General features: G+C 46.8%; 1 protein-coding gene across 6 annotated transcripts in view; it reads right to left on the bottom strand.

Annotated features, from left to right (window-relative positions):
• msi2b (musashi RNA-binding protein 2b) overlaps positions 1-21,150 on the bottom strand; it is a 204,444-nt gene that overhangs the window by 131,353 nt on the left and 51,941 nt on the right. For all 6 annotated transcript variants that reach the window (XM_036536439.1, XM_036536440.1, XM_036536442.1 and 3 more), the window contains exon 6: positions 17,359-17,451. In XM_036536439.1, the coding sequence (XP_036392332.1) occupies positions 17,359-17,451 (93 nt within the window). The remainder of the gene's footprint in view (positions 1-17,358; positions 17,452-21,150) is intronic.

Genomic DNA, 21,150 nt, shown 5'->3' with positions numbered 1-21,150 from the left:
AGAGCAAGGTTAAACAGAACATACTCCCTGTGATTCGAGACCGCTGTCTGTCTCAGCCCCGGTCTCACAGAAGCAGAGCAGGCTACCCAGGAACATAGAGAGGGGAGGGAGGCAGGCAGAGAGAGGGAGAGAGAAAGGGAGGAACAAAGGGAGACAGAGAGGGAGGGAGAGAGGGAACGGGGGGGTAGACACAGGGCAAGAGAGAAAGATGGAGAGAGGGAGAGGGAGACAGAGAATGATGGAGAGAGAGAGACAGAGAGAGAAAGATGGTGAGAGAGAGTAAGAGACAGAGAGAGAGACTGGGGAGAGAGGAGGAGAGAACAGAAGAGCAACAGAAGGAGGGAGACAATAAGAGCAAGACAGAGAGCGAGAGAGAGACAGAGAGAAGGAGAGAAAGTAGAGTAGAAAAGACTGAGACAGAGGGAGATGACTGTCTCAGAAACTAACTAATCCAGCAGCAGCTAACACACATAGGTTTCAGAACAGCACTGCTAACCAACTACAAATTAGAGTGACCCAAATTTTGAAACAAACAAAAATATCATATCTGGATCACTGAGATCATGAAACCCCAAAATAAATAAACCCCAAAATAAAGATTGCCATTGGGTTCTAAAAAGGGATTGCACACTAGCAGAGTATGTCTTTATTGTCAGAGATACCAAGCAGAGACAGATCCTGACCAAATACAGACTCAGTGACCACACCCTAGCAACTAAAAAAGGTAGACAGGCAAGGCTACCAAAACATGAGCAGGTATGTAGTCACTGTGAAAAAGATGCACTAAGAAATTCATATTTCAAGAAACTCTCCCAAATTATCGATAATTTAAAATTTATGACAAATAATGACAAACTATGAATCCTGCCAGGACTGACAAACCATCTAGCAGCACAGTACTTAGCCATAGCCTGAGGGACAGCTAGTAACCACCAATCATTATCGATTTATAACCACTGTAATCATCATATGTGAATGGGTTTAGATTTGTAGCTGTTCTGTACTTATTTACAATTTACAATTTGGCATTTCGCAGACGCTTTTAAACCAAAGCGACTTACAATTAGTGCATCAATCAGGTTTAGCTGACTTCCTCATAGGCAAAAGATCGCAGTAGGAATGCAAATTAATTATTTACACTACCATGCTACTGTATAACCTGCAACAATAAAACAGAAATCTGCAAACAAAACCTGCAACATAGAGACAGGGTTAGTACAGAAGATTTTTTTTTTCTTTTTTACATTTTGTACCATGACACATAGATACATAACAGAAAGGTTACACAACAGGGGACAGGTGGATTCTGAAAAGGTGGGTTTTGCTCCTTTTTTCTATCCATGTGTTATGGAAGTTGCTTTGGTAACACCTGTGCAGTGTATTTCACAGCAATAATACAACTTTGAATTGAAATGATTAGACTGAATGAGATGGAGAGACACTACACACAGAGTAAGACATCGAGAGGAGAAAGTCCTTCTTCCAGGTACCTCTTCATATGGGACATATGAGGGACATATGCTCCCCTCCATTCTCTACACAAATGAATGGGTTTCCACACCAGACAAATTCAGGGAAAATGAGAAATCTTGAGGATGAAAGAAATACTCTACCACTACAGAGCTGGCAGTCCAGTCTGCTACCATAGATCAAAAGAGGGTAAGGGCTTGGTTGTAAAATGTATGCTCTCCATTATTTCTCAGAGTATGTCAATTCAAATTGTTTTTCAGTGCTAATCATTGTGGTCTTTTTCCCTGCCATATAATGTATGTATTTAGTGGTACAGAAGCACAAGTTCTCCTGTCGTGCAGACAAAGCACTTTTCGGCTGAGAGACAGAGAGATGCTGCCCCTGTCCTCTGTGAGAGGGTTCAAGTTTCAATCGGCCGGGCCGTACAGGCTGCCTTTGCGTTGGCCAGACACGCAAGTGCGCTTTAAACCACTTCCAAAGTAAACGGAGGGAAGCGCACCAAACAATCTGATCATTCATAACACCGCTAATCGAGTTTTCTCCTCAGAACAACTGAAGCTCAGGCCAATGGCTGATTGAATTAAGTCAATCAGGGGAAAAGTGTCTCTCTCCCTCCACCTCCCTCTCTGTTCATTGAGTAGCAATAATGGTTTCTTGGCAAAGCCGCTCGCGTTCCCCTTCACACTTGAGCTTGAGCTGTTCATCGCTGAAGGTCAAAACGTCCTCAGCCTAGAGGCACGACTGGTGCCGCTTTTGAGAGAAAGATGGGTCGGGGAGCACAGTGAAGCACCCCTTTCTCAGAGGTCGTTAAAGGAAGAGCGCATGTTCTCTGCTGGCTTCCTTTTGCCTTTCTTTTCTCCCTTTCTTCCCTTCCTCCTCTCCATCTCCACAGAGAAACACAGAGGCTCCTGGGTTCCCTGGCCTGACATCTCACGAGTGCCTCGACCTTTCACCCACAGGCTTCCTGCCCTTCTGAAGTTGCCACAGAAACGCTCCCTTCCGAGTGGCTAATTGCGCAGTTCCGATGGGGCCCTGCCAAAACAGCCCACCGGGAGAGGGGAGCGGGGGGCCCCAGCAGCAACTGCCAGAGAGGGGGTCGGGAGGAGCCAGCTGCCGTGGCTCACCTGCGGACTCCCCTCCTGTATCCCACCCGCCCAAAAGTCAGGCAGGACGGGAGGCAGCCACCCGCCAAAAAGCCTCTTACCCCAGTGCTTCTCCCGATATGGGGATGTGCACAGCTATAATGACAAACGGCCTCACGGACATGCGGTCAGACAGGGCTGCCTAGCAGGGTCCTGGGACAGCCAGGAAGATGAATAGGGCTTCCACTGCTCTCCACCCCCCAAGTGCAGGAGTCACCTCCCAGCCACCCCTTTCCCACTCTGTGGGATTGCAGGGTGCATGGCACCAATCTCCAAAAAACAGCTCTTTGGATCACACTCCTCTGTCTGACAGCACTATGATTTTTTTTGCGATACCGTGCAGCTCCCTTTGAAATGTAGGTTACACACACTTCCACAGAAAGGCTGGGGACACAGACACAGATGTTATTTATTATTATCTATTATTGTCATTTAGCAGATGCTCTTATCCAGAGTAACTTCCATAGGTTACAGTTTTTACATGCTATCCATTTATACAGCTGGATATTTACTGAGGCATTTTTGGGTAAAGTATCTTGCCCAAGGGTACAGCAGCAGTGCCCCAGAAGGGAATGGAACTAGGAACCTTTCGGTTACGAGCCCTGCTCCTTAACACTATGCTACACTGCCGCTACCAGATACACTCTCATAAATTGTGCATACCTAGCCCTTGGGAGTCCCTTTCTCTTGTTTTTTTTCTGACCTCTAAGTCAGCCACAGTGACAAGGTAATGCACTTAAAGTGCTTCCAGGATACTGGATTTAAATTGATTGTAACAAAATACAGGTTTGACTCATCCATCAATCAATCAATCAATCAAGCAATCAATCAATCAATCAATTGCCAGTTCCTATTTCTAATGCAACTGCCGCACAACCCTTCCCATCCTCTATCTTACTGTCTGGCCCCTCTCTGCACCTCTCTGTCCATCTGTCTCGTTGCTCCGCTCCTTGTCGGTCCTCCCCCCTTGCGGTTCCCTCTGACAGACACTTACCGCCCCCCTCCCTGAACCCCCCCACCCTTATATGGCCCTCCGAGCTTCGACCAGCCCTCAGACCCGGAGACTTCAGGGGAGCCTCTGAGGTCACAGATTGATTGATTAGCTGTGGAGCACGCTGTTCTGCGTGGCCGTAGTTACGCTCTGCACCCCAGACTCTGAGCTTGCGTCTCCAGCTACATAGCAAGCGATGACAGAAACAGCAAATAAAGCACCGAAATAATCATGATCATGTGCTGCAGTGCAGGGTAAGAGCTGCACACAAGCATGTACAGCCACAGAACAAAGCCAAGCTGTAATACACACTGTGGGCCAGATCACCTCACACAAACTAAACAGGCACAACTCTAGAGCAGACCTACTCAAAGTTTCCTACATTCTATTGTGTAATTTGGTTCTGCGTTTCTTAAATACTCTAAAAGCTGTTTTGTGTTAGTATATATGTATATACAGAAATTAAATATACTGCAATACATACTATTGAAAAATCAATCACACACTTTGAGTTTGTAGGATGTGTCACTTCAGAGCTACACAGCCAGGCTTTTGAGTGTGGTGTGAACTTGCCGCAGTCTGTAGCCATTCAAACGATTCATATTTTCCCTGGAAAGGAAAAGTCCTCATTGGCCCACAGTGACAGCACCCCAACACTGGCAGCCCCAGAAGTTTGGCCCGTGAGCCGTCGCCCGCCCCCCCTTCCCTCTACCCGCTCCAATGTTTCGCCGATGCATGCTCCTCTGCCGAAAGGTTACCGCTGACGTGGGTCTCACCCGCACAGGGACCCAGCCAGCGGGCACCTCCTGGGCTTTTCATTATAATTCCGAATCATTCGTTACGGAACGCCTTCCGAGCGATGACACAGAATGAAAGCGGCGGTGAGCGAGCGTCTTGTTAACGCGGGGCGGAGCAGCAGCGGCAGACGGGCCGGCTGGGCTCGGCCCTCGCTCGCCCACGTCTCCCACGGACACCGGCGTGCAGTGCCGTTCAGGGACTTTGTCGCATAGAATCAGGTGTGGTGTGGAGGAGAGAGAGAAGGCGGGGAAACACAGCAGGGCGCAAGCCTCGGAAGGCCCAGCCTCCGCAGCCGGCAGCTGTAGGGATGGACACGAGACAATAATGTCTGCAGGCCACACCCCCACCCACCACACCCACAACAGCATTAACATACAGACCTCCATCCAGAGTGAGAAATATGGGGGGCCTCGGAGGGTCCAAGACCCCTTGATTGACACTTGAGACCCCCTGAAAGCCTCAACAGCTAAATTTTGGGGGGGTCTCTGGAAAAATCTTTTAAAGATTATTTGTCACTTGCAATTGTCACTAAAAATGTCTTTTAACCCTTAAAACCCGACAGATGCAGCCTGTGTCCAAATTCACATCCCTTCTTTTCGGTTGAATTGCTCATGAAGTATTCATCGCTAACGGTGCTAGCTGCTTGTCTATGCGACGAAGTGTTGGCGAGAAAAATCATTTTGAATTTACATCAAATTTAATCATAGTTATAAGCTGCATACAGCTCTGCGTCCATCTCCACACCCATTACTCTTGTTTGAATTACTCATGAACTCGTCATTGCATAGACATGGAACACATATCACAAGAAAGAGCGGAATCAGAGCTTTGTAATGATGCTAGTCACATATTTGTACATACTGACGTAATCACGTTATGAAGACAGATCAAACTTCTACAAAGTAATATCTTTACTAATTTCTTCATCCATTTTCACACTCCTGCTTCTCGGTTGAATAAGTCATGAAGTCCCTATCGCTTCACAACGTATATCAACGATGATACTAGTTGTTTCTCTGTGCGACAAAGCATTGTGGAGTAATCCGGTTTTCAATTCACAGCAAATTTCTGCACTGTCTCCAACATAGGGCTGACATTTCATCCCACTTTGTATGAAAAATAAACACAAAATAATGTATTTGCTTTTCATTGCAATGATTCAAAAGTTGTGGTCCAAAGACGTGCACAGGTTTTCATAAATAAAGCACATTTTTCATCCAATGATTCACGGATCCATAAGTTTTATATGTTTGTGTGACGTCACCCAAGTTGACAGATCATCTGTGATACACAATCTACACACACAATCCACACACTAAATACAATTATTTACTTACTTATTTATTTACTATCCACCCCCCCCCCCACCACCACCAAAAAACCTTCCATATTTTGAAACCTAAACGTGGGCAGGTATGGGTGGGGGGACCCCCCGATTGCCACCAGGTATTTCGCACACTGCCACCATCACTACAACTCCTACGATTCTGTGCAGGCACGTATTCATAGCTGAATTTTAGAAAATAACAATTACTTTAACATCCTGCAAGATCAACAACCGACAGCCCCACTAGACGCAGAGTACTTTCCAAATGGCCATAGCCAGCAAGCAGCCACCAATCATTATTAATTTATTTATAACTGCTGTAATCATTATATGTGCACCAGTTTAGACTTGTAGCTGTTCCGTACTTGTTATTTGTTCCTGTTTTTCTATTCATGTATTACAGAACTTGCTTTGGTAATAACAGTACAGTGTATTTCACATCTGCCACTACAGTTCACAAAGATGCATATTTAAGGGTATGTTCCAGGATTTTAGATGGACTTTGAGAGCTGGACTATAAAGATAGAGGCAGCTGGACACAGACACCAATTCATTCATGCAGTAACCCTCCCCCTCCCTTAACTGCTTTGTTGCAGCGTTGCCTAGTCCGTCCACCGCAATTCTGCCGCAAATGGGCCATGACACCCCCATCCGATGGCACAGGGAAACACCCACTCAGGGCCAACACCCACGAGGTCACCGGCCTCCTTCCGATACAGCACGAAGGCCTATTCCAGTGTTCATTCTGCAGGGCAGCAGCCATCAGATCTCAAAGAGCAACAGGAACACAAACAAGAATGCAAATATAAGGCCTTCAAAACCTGATTCCACAAATGGAAATCAAGTGACCCCAGCTCCAGACCTCTGAACTGCAATCCTGCAACTGAAAAAGCAATTTGGCCTTGCTTTCTTATTTTGTTTGCTTTTGCATCTTCTGTGATTACTCAAAAACTTCTCCTCCCAACACTGAAATGAGGAATTTCGAACAAAACAGAAAACACCCACCCAAACTACACAGCCGCTACACAGCACTGTGACATGTTGCCTTGGATGATGGGAGGGACTTAGAGGGGCAACACATGTACTCTGAAGCCCCAGACTCCATGCTATCTGTGGAGCACCCCCTGCTGGTCACAACGCCAGGCACGACACCACCAACATCTCTGATTACACGCGGAGCTCCAGACAGCCATGAGGGCCAGTCATTACACGCAGGCTGTCAACACGATTCCCCCCCTCCCCAAATCGCTGGAGTGAAATTCAATCTGAAAGCTGAAAATGACTGTGATAATGTGAACCCAGGTGAGCACTGGGAGACACAGGGGAGTGGGGGGGGCTAGGAATCTGTCCAAGGCACAGCACACCTGCTTGAGGCTGGGAGTGGAATAAGCATGAAACAAAAGCATGTAAAAGATAAATACACATATAGAAGAAAATTACAGAACATCAATAGTTAAACAAAAATACAATGATGCAGTTATTTCATTTCATTTTCTTTATTGCTCCATGAAAAAGTGAATGATATCTTGTCTGAACTATTTGTTTTTTACAGTGCATATATACATACACACACACACACACACACACACCTTAGAGATACACTATAACCTTAATACTGTGAAGTGATGTAGCTTTGTTGGCGTAGCTGTAGTGACTCATGACATGGTCCAGGTCAGCAGGAATCATAGACTCTCAAGAGACTCTCTAGGGAATTCATTTTTTAACTTCATGAGAGATAAAGCTGGTTTTCTGATGACCTCGCAAAGCCACAATATTTTCAAAGCCATAACCTTGACAAACTATCCTTATATTCACAAAATACTACGCAGTGTGGATTTATTCTGGTTTTTAGGGTGACACATGTGCAATGCCTTCCATTTACGTACACCCCCCTTTCATTTAGAACAGGTAGCATGACATACCAGAGCAAAAGCCCCTGTTGGATAATTGATTCTGCTTACATTATAATACATTTCATACTTTATTTGTATAGCACTGCACAGAGTGCCAGGTAAAGTTGTGACTCTCACCTTTCACTGTTAAATATAACCTGGGTTGTCCTTACTGTCTGCAATGGGTTAAAACGCAGACCTTTCGAACTGTTATTTACATCCTTAGCCTTAACCTAATTGGCCTTTATTATATCGCAGCCATTCTAGAACAGCGGGAATTCTCTGAGTTTTAAATGGCTTGGCAATTAGGGATGGCTGATTTGCTGCATATTGGCCTCTGTGTACACACTCACATAAAACCATTCACATGCACACGCACACACACACACACACACACACACACACACACACACACACACACAAAAGCCTGGCAGAGTATGGAAAAAAATTTCAATAAAAAGATTATTACTTCAGATTTGTGATTACAAGGAATCTTGTAAAAATAAAAAGGGTTCTCTCTAATGTAGTCCCACAAGAATGGAGTGCAGAACCTATAAATTGCTTTGTGGGGAATGATTAAAATGATAATGGAAGACATGCTAGCAATCAGCGACCTCAAGTTCACAAGGGAAAAAAAAGCATTTCTGAGCATTCCAGAAGATTCTTGAAAAAATGGGTGTAAACAAACAGGAAGTAAATGAGGGACAGTCAGGCCTGTGTACACAGGGCAAAGGAGGGCGCACTCAAAACACAGGGTCGAAAGGACACCCGATAACTTCAGCTGGCAAGCTTGTTATCTATACTACTTAGTGCTTTTGGGGTGTACATTCTATGAAGCATTACTTTAGAAACTCAGAGAGGTTTTTGCAAAGAAATATAAAACAGAGTATCACAGATTAAAAAAACTAAATGAATGAAAGAAAATATGTTCCTATTCAATAGTTCCAGTAGGCAACCTGCCTGCTTTTAAAATTCTAAATTTGCATTCATTTAAAGTAATGAAAAAACAGTGGTGGTTAGTAGCATTTACCGTATGAAGATATAAATGTAGGGGAGAGGGAGGGGGGTGGTTATGACAGTACTTCTCCAGCAGCTCTGATTAGGACAGCAACACAGAGGGATGAAAAACTAAATCCAGCTCCAGCTCACTTCCAATCACAAATCATTACAAAAAACGAGACTGTCAAGCTACAGTCCGTGAAAAACATTCACAAGGGCCCTCCTCAGCCACCTGGGCTGCAGCAGCCAATATGATAAGGAAGGCTTGATCAGACAACGATGGGGGTGGGGGGTGGTGTGGTCAGAGTGAAAGAAAAAGGAAAGCATGGAGATGTGATTTTACTCTGATTTTCACAGTTAGCACAACACCCATACTCGTCTGACACCACTCGCAATAATGCTAATTAGCTTAACCTTGGGGTGTGAAAATATGGCAGGGGCCCTTTCCTCTGCAGCGATTCCTGCTGAGATTTTTAGCCACCTAAAACTTTACCACACAAGACACACAACGCTTTCTCTCAACAACAGCAAACGCAACACACCAGCAAACACCCCCCCCCCCCCCCCCCCTCCCAAACCCCACGCCCACACCCCGCTGCACTCTTGACCGGGGGCGACCGCGCCAGATGTCTGTGACCATTTGCAGACAGATGACAAGCACCTGCTGTCAGGGGAAATTAGAAAGCTCATTTGCCTTTCCTTTCCCTTTTTTTCTTTTCTTTCCTCCCCCCATCACTTAAATTATTTACTCTTTAATTTTGTAGTTTCTTTGCAGAAGGAACAGCAGACAGCTGATCAGCTGTTATGAATCGTGCAATATAAATTCACAATCTGTCTTCCTCCACGCAGTGAACTGAGGAATAATTACAGTGTGACAAAGCCACAGTTTAATGCTTGACATTTCATACAGCCATTTTGCCATTATTGTTTTCTCCATGTTTATTTACAAGGGCACATATTTTACGTATTTATGACTCAAACACAAAATGGCAAAACTCCTCAATTGAGTATTTTTTTTCTGCATGGCAACCTGTACAGTGAAACTGATGGTGTAAGATTTCAATTCCAAGGATTTGCACCAATGAATCGCCTTACCAATGAATCGCCTCTGAAAAGCGGTCACATGCCTGTTGACTGTTTCTAATACTGTGATGACTGCAATTGGCACAGATCACCATAACTGAGGCTGAAATGGATGTAAATACTTTTGGGTGGGGAAACAAGAGTTGTCAAGATTTATCTTAAATCAAGACGGGGCAGTGAAATGGCAACCACTGGGTCAGCACTCTTTTACTCCCTCACGCGGCAGGCGGACAGTTCATTATAAACCAGGTAACGCGGTGACATTTCGGCTAATTAGCATGCTCACCTGCAAGTCCTTCACCGTTTCCTTGTGCACTTGACTCAACAGTGGGAACACTGTCAAGAAAAGCCTGCGATAAAAAGTGCACACAGAGGACAACCGGCTTGAAAAAGACACGCCAGATGCGCTCCCTCTCTCTCTCAAAGACAGTCACGGGGAAACGATCGCTGATGCTAATTTTCCAAGACACGTGCAGTAAGCGATCTAAAACGGGGGTCTCAGAGCCCCCGTCGGACGCAGATGCGCTCCGTTCGTGTTTTCACTCCGGCCCACCACAGTTTGACACGCTCGGCCGCTCCAGCAGCAAAAGGCATCCCCAGACAGCAGTGCTGGTGGTCACATCACACAGCCCATCTCCGCTGTGAAAGCGCGATAATCGCACAGGACGCCCAATACCTCTGAGGCTTCATTAGTCCTTCATATCAAACTGCAGCACCCCCTATGTTCCCAAGCAAGGAGCGAGTCAAACAAGAACATTTAACCAACGCTCTGAAAATGCTTTGAGCGGGAGGCATTTATCCCAACAGAAAGCAGCAGCATCCTTTTGTTCCGGCACCAGGCTTAAGTCAAGGCAGGTCTTAGCCTAGTCATCATCCGCTCATTTTAAAGTAACGACAGTCAGTCTTTTCAATTGTTATTGTCTTTTTGCTTTTCTTTCTGTTCTCGTGCTCTGTGTTAAAAGACTGACTTTTGATGCTGATTTTCACCACTAAAGGAGCAGCTAAACATTTGAATGTGTTTGCATGGAAGACAATTAAGGTTTGATTTATAGTGCTGCATTCGGATTGCATCATGGCTGTCTTTTCCATTTTTTCCAAAAAGCATTTGCAGTTCAGAAATGGGGAGGAGCTCATCTAAAGACACGAGGACATGACAATGAATAAGATGGAACTTCAGCCAGCACAAAGGGCCCTTGATGGGAGCAATCAGCATCTTCCAGTGTCTGAAGCCCTCACCTGCATGACCCTCTCACAGGTAGCCACACTGCTTTAGGACTCCCACTTTCATATGATTCTTTATGACTACCACTGACTGTCTTGTCAATTCCACTGGCTATCTTGAGGATTAGCTCTGGTTATCTTTATGACTACTGCTGGCCATTTCCACTGGCAATTTTCACGATTTCAGCTGGCTATCTTTATCAGATGTCACCGTGTGAGGAGGTGTTCTTTAAGCCAAATGGCTGAGGTATTTTGAGCAGGTGTTTTGGGCTACGGCCCACTGGTGCGTTAACGGTAAGGCAAGCGAGGTAATCCACTGCTAACCTGTTCTTTTTGAAGGGCATCCCATATCAGGTAATGCCCAAAATGCTGTCATGCATCATCCATGGCAGCCATCTGTCCTACAACAGGAAGCCTGGGGGACAAATCCACAGCCCACAGACCATGTGACCATAATCTGATGACCAATCAGTCTGATAGGATATGAATCCCTGCACAAACAGGAACACCATTACTAATCAGCACAAGGGCTCGGAAACAACTTCAGAGATCGCCCTGGATCAATGACAATGACACGTACAAACCCTTAATGTCAAAAATTATAAGTGAAAAATTCCATCTGCAATATACTTGGAAGTAAATGTTTATAAAATCAAGGAAACTGCCTTTGTTCCTTTAAGGGGGGTGTAGCCATGCAATGTATCACCTGATACCTGTACACTACAGACCTTACTGAATGTCACATATGAACCGCAAGACATTCTCCGACTAGCTGCTCACTTTACTTATAAAGTCTACCACAGCAGTAGCAGAAACCAGTTCTGTGTAATACCACATTACCACTCAAAGGTGGAAAACATTAGGAAATCATTCATTTCCTTGGCGAACCCCCTTGTGCAGGGCAAATTATATACATTTATACATCTGGATTTTGAATGAATCCTGGAGTCATGAACATAATCAAACCGACACTGTTTCAATTACAGACCACAGTCCCCTTAAACACTCCCATTACATCACCCTAAAACCATACATCACACTACCCTACACTACTGTACTACACCACTCCAGAGCATTCCAGCCAAAGGGAACATATTCACAGAGCCAGGAGCATGTGGTTGAGTGGGACTCATCCATCTGTCCCTGTGTTCTGTTACTACGGCGACACTTCCACAGATTTACTCCAACACAGACAGAGACGGCCACGCTAACGGGCACAAAAGCCACCCGACACAGAAGACAGCAACCCTCTCAATCCCGCGACAGCCAGACAGGGGTCAAAGGTCACTGCAGCGCTGACGTCAAACCTCACTCTGAGGCCAGCCCCGTGACGCCATCTGGAAGACCTCAGAGTTCAGGCCTGGCGCTCGGTAAATCATCTTAACGTCCTCAGACTTCCAGGGGAAAAGCAATTAGCAGGGACAGTGATTAGAAGGTTAGATTAAGTTTCAGGAATGCGGAGGAGCTATTAAATCTTGTGGCGGATGACCAATTTAGAGGAGAAGGAGGAAAAAACAGCAGGGACCATGGGACAGGCGGAGAAATGAATTCTGCTGCAGTAGAATACCATACGCACCGTTCTCCTCTGATAGCATGAATTAATGAAGAGGGGAACATGGATCTTCTGAGCTGATTTAGGCTCGACATTAAGAAGGACTCCGACCCAGCTCACAAGCGATCAGAGTTCAGTGAGGAGCACAGCAGCAGAGCATGTCTCTTATCAACAAGGCTGCCGAACCCTGATCTGAGAACAGTGGGCAGAAATCTGAGTGCAAAGAACTGCCAATAAGCAGTAAAGCTACCTATTTTCAAGTGGGTGTTTTAACAATGCTCCCCCGTGCATCTCTGGAATACTGCCAAAGCACAGAGCAAACAAAGGTCAGAGGGAATATTAAATCATTTGTCTGAATCTGGCTTTTTTCTTCTCTCGTTTTTGCCGCCCAAAGGCAGATTTACAGCGAGTTTGGTTAGCCTTCCCTTCCTTTTTCATTTTAGAGGCCCATAAGCGTGAGTGATCCAGCTCCTACTCAGAGCGCTACAGCGGCCCTGCACACCGGGGGGAGGAGTGTTACGGCTCCACGGACGCATTTCGGGAAATCTACTTTGAAGATTGTTTGTGCAGCAATCATTCAAGCACCGCAGAGATTCTTCCTAGTACTCAGTCCCAGCCAGACAATGGAACTTGATTGTTTTAACTGTTTTTTCCCCCCGGTTCAAAAAGCAATGCTCATGGGGTCAAATTTTTCAAGAGAAAATCACAAATAAAAAAATGCATCCACAAGTGCCAGGCGGTTCCCACGGGGGACACTGGGGGCTTAAATCAGCTAAACAAGACTGTTAAGGGGCAGGGGAATACTGCACTCCAGTTACGGCAGCTGATCCAGGATCAGCTTAATCCAACCTTGGCTCCATTTGGCAACCTTGAACCAACACAAGGTGAAACTGAACTAGGGTCACTGGTCTACCTTTCTTTCCACAGCACGCTGCCAACCCCCCCCCACATCGCCCTAACCCACCCCCACCCCTCCCCAAGCCCCAGGCAGAGATCAATCTCCGCTGTCCTGAGATCAGTGGCACGTCGCGCAGGGGTCAGTGGAGCCCCGGGTGGCCCTTTCCCCAAAAGCGCAAATCGATTGTGTTTTCAATCAGCAGGCGCGCCTGCCCCCTCTCGCTCGGCGCCACCCGACCTTGAGGAGAGCGCTTCTCAAAAGCTTGTTGAGAATCCCATTTAAAACTAATACAGTCCGCTCCCCCAGCCAACGCAGCCTTTCGGAGGGGAAAATACTTCATCACAGCACTAATCCTGTAAACTCCGCAGACACCAAGAGAGCGGCTCCCTTTCCTTTTTTAACTTTTCCACACTCCAGTAATTTCTCATTTTGGTCTTCGCCTCCCCCAGGTGGGGAGGACGGGGGTGGGGGGAATCTGGGGAGTGAGGAAGCACAGAGCATGAGGTCCTCATCCTCAATCTTTCACTTTTTCTTTCTCTCTCTCTCTCTCTCTCTCTCTCTCTCTTTCTCCACTTTGCCTCTTGGGTAAGATCCTCAGAGCCTGGCAATGGCCACGCTGGTGCCTGGTGGACAACAGCCAGAGCACCGCTTCAGTCAACCAGAGGCCGGGGCGGTTCTGAATAGGCACAAAGGTCCAACGTAATGGCCAAAATCACATAATCCTGTTTGAGAAAAAGGTGTTTTATAACCATGATGAAACAGCCGTCAAAACTCTTGCATTCCTCATTCACTCACTCACTGAATAAGCAGATCCCACAAGGGAAAAACAGTACCTCAACTTTAACACTAGATGGCGAGGCACAGATGCAATGATCCACTGAACTACTCGCCACCCCTGAACAGTGCCTGCTCAAGCTCTGGGCTTTACCTCCCCATGTTATAGAAAGTCGTCACCAGCATCTGGCCAGGGAATTTTTTCACATTCCCTACCAGCAAGCAAACAAATCACTGGCCTACAAGACCTGAGTTTTGTCTCATATCTGTGTTCAGTTTGTGTGGAGGATTCAGATCAGGCTAATGGGGCAGGGATGGTTTCATAAGATGTTAATGAACCTCAGAATTGTTTTTATGCCTCTATGACATAACGGACCACGTTTATCAAACAGTGACAGTCTAACAGGTACACTAAATGAACTAATGAGAAGAATGAGAATCTGAATGCAGTCAGAGCAGAAACTCACAGCTTTTATACTCTGCTGTTAACAAATTCAATGTGCACACACCAACAGAAATGCACAACATTAAATTAGCCGTTCACCGGAACACTTTTCCTGTCACACAAAGCGAGTAAATGTCTTTATTTCTCTATGTTTGACTGCTGGTAACATCTGTGTGAAGGACACACAACCCTGTGTGCTAGTCAGGGAGCAAATGGTGTTCAACAGAAGAGTCTTAGCTTTGCACACATTACATGCACACATTACATTATTGTCATTTAGCAGACACACTTATCCAGAGTGACTTACATAGGTTACAATTTTACCCATTTACACAGCTGGATATTTAAGGTTAAGTACCATGCCCAAGGGCACATCAGCAGTGCCCCATGGGGAATCAAACCAGCAACCTTTCAGTTACAAGCCCTGCACCTTACCACTATGCTACACTGCTGCCCCACTGCTGCACACCTTCCATTCCCCGACTCAAATGCTTGTGACAGCTCCTAAACTGCCTGAGGGTTGATTTTTTTTTTACTCATTACTTTACCTGCTAATGGTTTTGTAATAATTTCCTGTCCGAAATTTAAGAACCGTTCCTGCTCCAAGCTGAGTAAATAGGATGTATTAGAAGCACTCCCCACGGTATGTCGTAATTCAAAGCCCTCGCAATCAGCTCCCAAAAAGTGAACTCGCCCTCTCTGTGGCAATCAGGCACAAGGGAGGGAGAGAGAGAGAGAGGGAGAGGGAGAGGGAGACGGAGAGGGAGCTGGAGCAGGAGAGGGAGAGGGAGCGGGAAAGGGAGAGGGAGGGAGAAGGACAGGGAGAAAGAGAGAGAGAGTCTGGAGCCTGTTGCAGTGAATCTGAGCAGTAGCAGAGGGTCCGGACCCCAGGCCAATCCAAGGCTCTGCATCAGTGTGTAGCGAGCCGCTTCAGCACGTTCCCAGGAGAACCGACTCCACTTAGCCGCGTGCCACTTCGCACAACCCAACATCTACGCACAAACCACATTTATTTATGCCATGCTTTTAAACAAGATTTCTGAGAACAGTTACACACACATCACACATATACAGGTATGTAGTCAATTTTAAAACCTGCTCCTTTCTATAATCATAGTTACTATTCATGACGTGCAGGGAGCATGCCATGATGTTTAGCTCTGTCCAAAGCACATGCAGACAGCTTGTCTGATCAAATACAAAAGTCAGCGCACATTAAGCCTTTATTACACCTCAGCAAAGCAAGACACTTTCATAACTTGCAAACGGTGGCCACAGCTCAAAACTGCTGATGCAATAAAACAGCTGGAAGCCTCTCAGCTCTGAAAACGTAGAAGTTGCTTTTCTTTAATTTCGCATTTGCGGGTATATTAAAGCATGTCGATTTTGAGGAAACAGCTGACATCACACATCCGAGACAGAAACCAGAGACCTGAACACTTGAGGCAGCTCGTGGAAAAAAAGGGATGCAGACACAGACGCCAGCTTCACGCCCTCCCAAATCAGAAACGGAAATGGGCTGATTTGAATTGCTGATGCAGAGGCGGGATGAGCCCTGTAGTTTCGCCGTCAAACGCTTCCTGCTGACTCTCAGTGCTGAGGGCGAAGGGCCTCCTTAGCAGCCCAAAGTCATTTTCTTGCAGGCTGGGCATTTTTTCGCCGTGAGTTGCAAGGGGGGGTGCAGAGAAGCCCCTCCGCGGTGCCGCGAACTCTGTCAGGGCGAGATGGGAGCTGCTAGCCCTGCCCCGCTGCGAGCGCGCCTTCGGAAGACAGGTCCTGGTGACCCTGGGCAACCCCTCCACCTGTTCCCGTGCCCCCTGTCCCCCGTCGATGCCCCGCTGGGGCAGGCTGCTGAAGACGCAAACGAGCTTTCCCAGATCCTAACAGGCATAGCAGCCTCATTTGCTCAAACCCTCCGCCTTCTGGATTACCAGCCCAAACACTTTCCCCATCCCATCTCCTCGCTTCATCGCCATACTCCCTCCTTCTCCTTCTCTTACATAGGTTGCAATCTTTACATGGTATCCATTTATACAGCTGGATATTTATTTAGGCAATTCTGGGTTACATACCTTGCACAAGGGTGCAAGAGCAGTGCCCCAGAGGCAAATCGAACCAGCAACTTTTGGGTTGCCCTGCTCCTTTCCACTGTGCTGCACTGGAAACCCAGAGCTGCTGACCCAGTCACGTGACCACAGTCAGGTGACTTCACTCCGAACGTGGCATGGGGGCAGTAAACGCTCTCGCGCTGATTAGTTTGTCTCCTCAGATGGGGGACACCTTCGGGAGGGGAAATGCAGGAATGCCGGGTGACAAACCTCCACGCAATCAAGCCTTTCAATCAAGTCAGAACGCGGTGCCGCGCCTCGGGTCGGCCGCCGTGATTACAGGGGACGCTCTGAATATTTACGAGGCGCTTCATCCAAAAACAGACAGAGTGAAGTATCTGCTAAGATTCACTGCACAAACCTGCGCTAACACCCTGTCCTTCACTGACCACATATACCACACACCGTTGAACATCCAAATATGTTTACGCATCTAACTGGAGGAGAAATGCTTTAGCTGTCCCTCAGGAACAAGTGACACCCCTTCTTCATATTCCAAGCCTCACAGCAGAGGAATCTGTAAGCACTGCATTCTCAGAGTCTCCCTCTAGAAAATGACACCTCCGTTCAGCAGCGCGTAACGCAAAGCAAAAGCAAAGATGGCCGACCGGAGTCTCCCACCCAGAGAAAACGAACGAAACGACTGAAGCACCCTTACCTTTCCGAACTGTTCGAAGTACTGTTTCACGTCTTCCACCACTGTGTTCGCCGATAATCCGCCGACAAATATTTTCTTTGTTCTTGTGACCATCTGGGGGAAAAAAGGGGGGAGAGAGAGAGACAGACACTTGAGCTGGGAAGCAGGATGGTAATGCATCAGTTGCAAATTATTCTGCGCCAGAACATAGCCCTGACCTGCCCTGACCTGTAGGGGGCGCACCTAGCAGGGAATTAAGATGGACAGGAGTTCATTCCTCAAACTTGCATCATTCCAGAACAGGAAAAACAAGTATTTGTCATCTCATTGGGTCTTTTGTTAAAAGCTTAAGAATGTAAGACAAGGACACCGTCACTACATATTTGACTGTACTTTTCACTGAATACAGATTCTTCTGCATAATAACCATCAGCAAATCAATAACATATTAATTTCACATCACTACAGATGCGAAAAGAATTGCTATGACAGACACTCATTTCATGACCGAAATACATTCTGCTCCTGCAAACTCATGAATATTCAAGAAGAGCGGACAGTGCCATAGCTCTTTAGTGGGGACAGGAGGGACATCGTTAATAACAAACAGTCTCTGATCACGCTCTGCTGTCACTGACCCTGTCCCCCTACCTGCAGCTTTGCAGCTCAGAGGCAGAGAAATAAGGCTTTTAATTTGAAGAGAGAAAGCAGGCAGCCCTCTCAGGGTCCTTGCCCTGGCCCGGGCTTGCTGTCTACCCAGAAGTTCCCTTCCAAAATAACCATGGACATTTTTCTCCCAAGAGAAGCTAAAACATAATTTCAAGCTTCAATTTTAACTTGGATGGAACCACTTCTGTTCTCTTCTGTTGGAAGTTGCTCTGGATAACAGCATATGCAAAATTAATGTAATGTTATGTAATGTCATGTAACGAATCCTATTCAAAAAAGACTGATGACTGATTGGTTCCCAGAACAGCCTTGGATACTCTTGAAGCACAGAGGTGTTGAGCCAAGACAGCTTTTGGATAGACTGTGCAGCAGCCTGCTGTCTTACATACAGGAGGTTTACAGAGGATGTGAATACAGAACCTACACCCATTCATCTGTGCTTGTGTGACCCCAGGTGTGTGAATTTATTCCTAAAATGGGGTGGAGACTGGGTGGGGATTTCTAAGAGAGGGCTTAGCTGCCGAAGGCGTTCGTGGGGTGGAGCATTCGCACCATTCACAGTGTGACAGGATAATGCAAATATGGGAGGAGCACCAATAATCCAACAAGAGAATGCTAGTTCAATATGCTGGGGAGTCTGAGAAGGTAAAAGGGGGGGGGGGAATCTGAAAATGTACCTGATAAACAGGAGCTGCATTGAAATTTTTGTGGGAACAACTGAAACCAACACACTTGGTCAAACACAGGGTCATCGCACACTGACACACTGCAGGTGACGGGCAGAAGAGCGTAGTTGGGGTTAATGCCGTGCTCTCTGCCTCTGCAAACCCGCCTGTCCGTGCGGCCCGCTGCGTGACAGCGCCAGACCATGCCGCTGGCTCAGCCCTTCCTGGCACCTCCATGCCACAGAGGGCCACTTCAGCTCCAGAGCAAGATGTCTGTGTCACAGTTTAGTGCCTTTTAAGCTGCGGAAATTAACTTAAATAATGACTGGCACAATATTTAAGAAAATGTGGCCTTTGAACAGTTGGGACAACGGGGGGAGCCTGACGCCATGCCAGCTTTCCGCGGCCTTTGAAGCTTTTATCGATGACAGCGCGTTCCATTAGAGTGCATTTCATATCCACTCTGGAAATATAAACATCTTTACATAATAAAAAGAGATCATATCCATCGTTCAAAACACAATTAAGTGTCTCAGCTGGCAGGAGTCACAGTGCCATAAGCTTTGATTGAGCCCAAAGCAGCACAAGACCTGAGCAGCAATAATGACTCCACTTACAGAAGCAGAAACACAAGAGGACACTGTGTACAACCTTCCAATACATTGTTTGGGAATGGAAAGTTTCCACAGGCAACTTTTAAAATACCTTCAGAGAAAGACTGGCATCCAAATTACAGGAACCAATCAAACTCACTCATAGACACGTTCAGATTTGGACATATCACAGCGTTGCTGTTTGGGTGGGCTGTGCACGCACTAGTTTAGCTGATGGACAGTCACAAGAGCACAGGGACAAGATCCCCATTGGCTGCGACAACACCTCTGACAGGAAGAAACGTGTGAGTACTTATCAGCATTGCTCCCATTCATGTCCTCAACTGGTCTCCTGTGATAGAAGGCCCGCCCCCTATGGACTCCCCCTGCCACCTACCCTGCGTTTGTTTGTTAGCATTGTCTTCATGCTTCCTGACAACCACCCCCCCCCCCCTTCAGCTACATCAGCTGGGGCAATATGTGCAGCAGCACCTTCTCCTTCACTTTCAACAGCAGACTCCAACTCATGCTGCATAAAACTCGTGAACTCACTGGGTACAAGACACAGAGACAACTCCACTGCCACTGTCTGTAACTCCAACACACCAAACTGTCCACACTGCTCAACACCTGCCAATGACTGGTGGTCTTCCTTGAGTTTGGGGGAAGAGTGATCCAGCAGGCAGAGAGAAAGAGCAGCCCGTGGACATCACCACCCTCCGGCTCAAGCCTCCTCTTCGCAGCGAGGCTGGCTGCATGACAGACTCAGACACAACCAGACAGTGGGCCACTTCAGTGGACACACTCTCTGACCTTTCAACCAGGTCAACATCGAAGACTAAACCTACAGCCTAGCAAAGCCTTTATTTATAATTCTAAATACTACAGTGCCAAAGGGCACCATTATTACAGCATGGTGGTTTATATAGTTCACATTTTTCCATTTATACAGCTAAATATTCTCTGAAGCAGCTCATGTTAAGCATTTTACTCCAGAGCAGCACAGCAGTGCAACAACCAGGACAGAAATCTGCAGCCTCACCGGCCAAAGCAAGTCTATAGACTGCCAAGGTGCCTCCTACTTTCTGATGTTAATGTATCTTAAATACTTGCAAGGTTTGGCTGCTTTTTTGTCCTGCATGTGAAAAAGGGAGAGGCAGAGAACATGGCTTTGTAAACCTGCGGCCGGACGATGGGACACCTCAGTGTGCCCCCAGCGTCTCCCCCACGGGGGACGAGCCAGGCCAGGACACAGAGGATGGGGCGTGGAACAGAGAGGGTCTCGGCGTAGCGTGGGCAGGAGAAACAGCCCCGTCCTTGTCCCTCGGGGGCTCTGAGGATTCGCCACCTGCAGATAACTTACTGCCTTCTCACAATGCGTGCAAATTCAAAACGCTGCAGTTGTGGCAGAGGTGAGGGAGGCGTGCGGTCCATCGGCAGTTAGGAGCCGGAGGTGTCACAAACAAATTAACACAAAAGAAAAGTGCGTGTGTGTGGGGGGAGGCGGGGGGCAAAAATCACGCTTTACTCCTCATCCAGAAATACATGGACACAGAGGCACAAAAAAAAAAGACAAAACTGTCAAAACTGTAAGAAGTGCGATCTGGCAATCTCGGCAATCTCAGGGAGATGGCAAGCCTCGAAAGAGTGAGTCGATGCCAAATATAATCTTTTAACGAGTGTGCCGAAATCGTGCACACAGTGGCAGAAAGGCACCAACATATTTGGGTATAAATATATAAGCGCGCAGAACAGCCGAGCCTCTGTGTCGGAGCTCTCCCTCTGCTGATGGTGCTGTTTCGGGCCGCTGTCATCTCTCGCGGACTCCGCTTGATCATTCTTGGAGTGTCAAGTAATTTCTGGCCTTTATTCAGGCCCTCTCCACT

The sequence above is a fragment of the Megalops cyprinoides genome, chromosome 9 (genome assembly GCF_013368585.1).
Source record: "Megalops cyprinoides isolate fMegCyp1 chromosome 9, fMegCyp1.pri, whole genome shotgun sequence".
Lineage (NCBI taxonomy): Eukaryota > Metazoa > Chordata > Actinopteri > Elopiformes > Megalopidae > Megalops > Megalops cyprinoides.
Note: the sequence above shows the minus strand (reverse complement) of the source record. Positions and strands in the feature narration are given on the sequence as shown.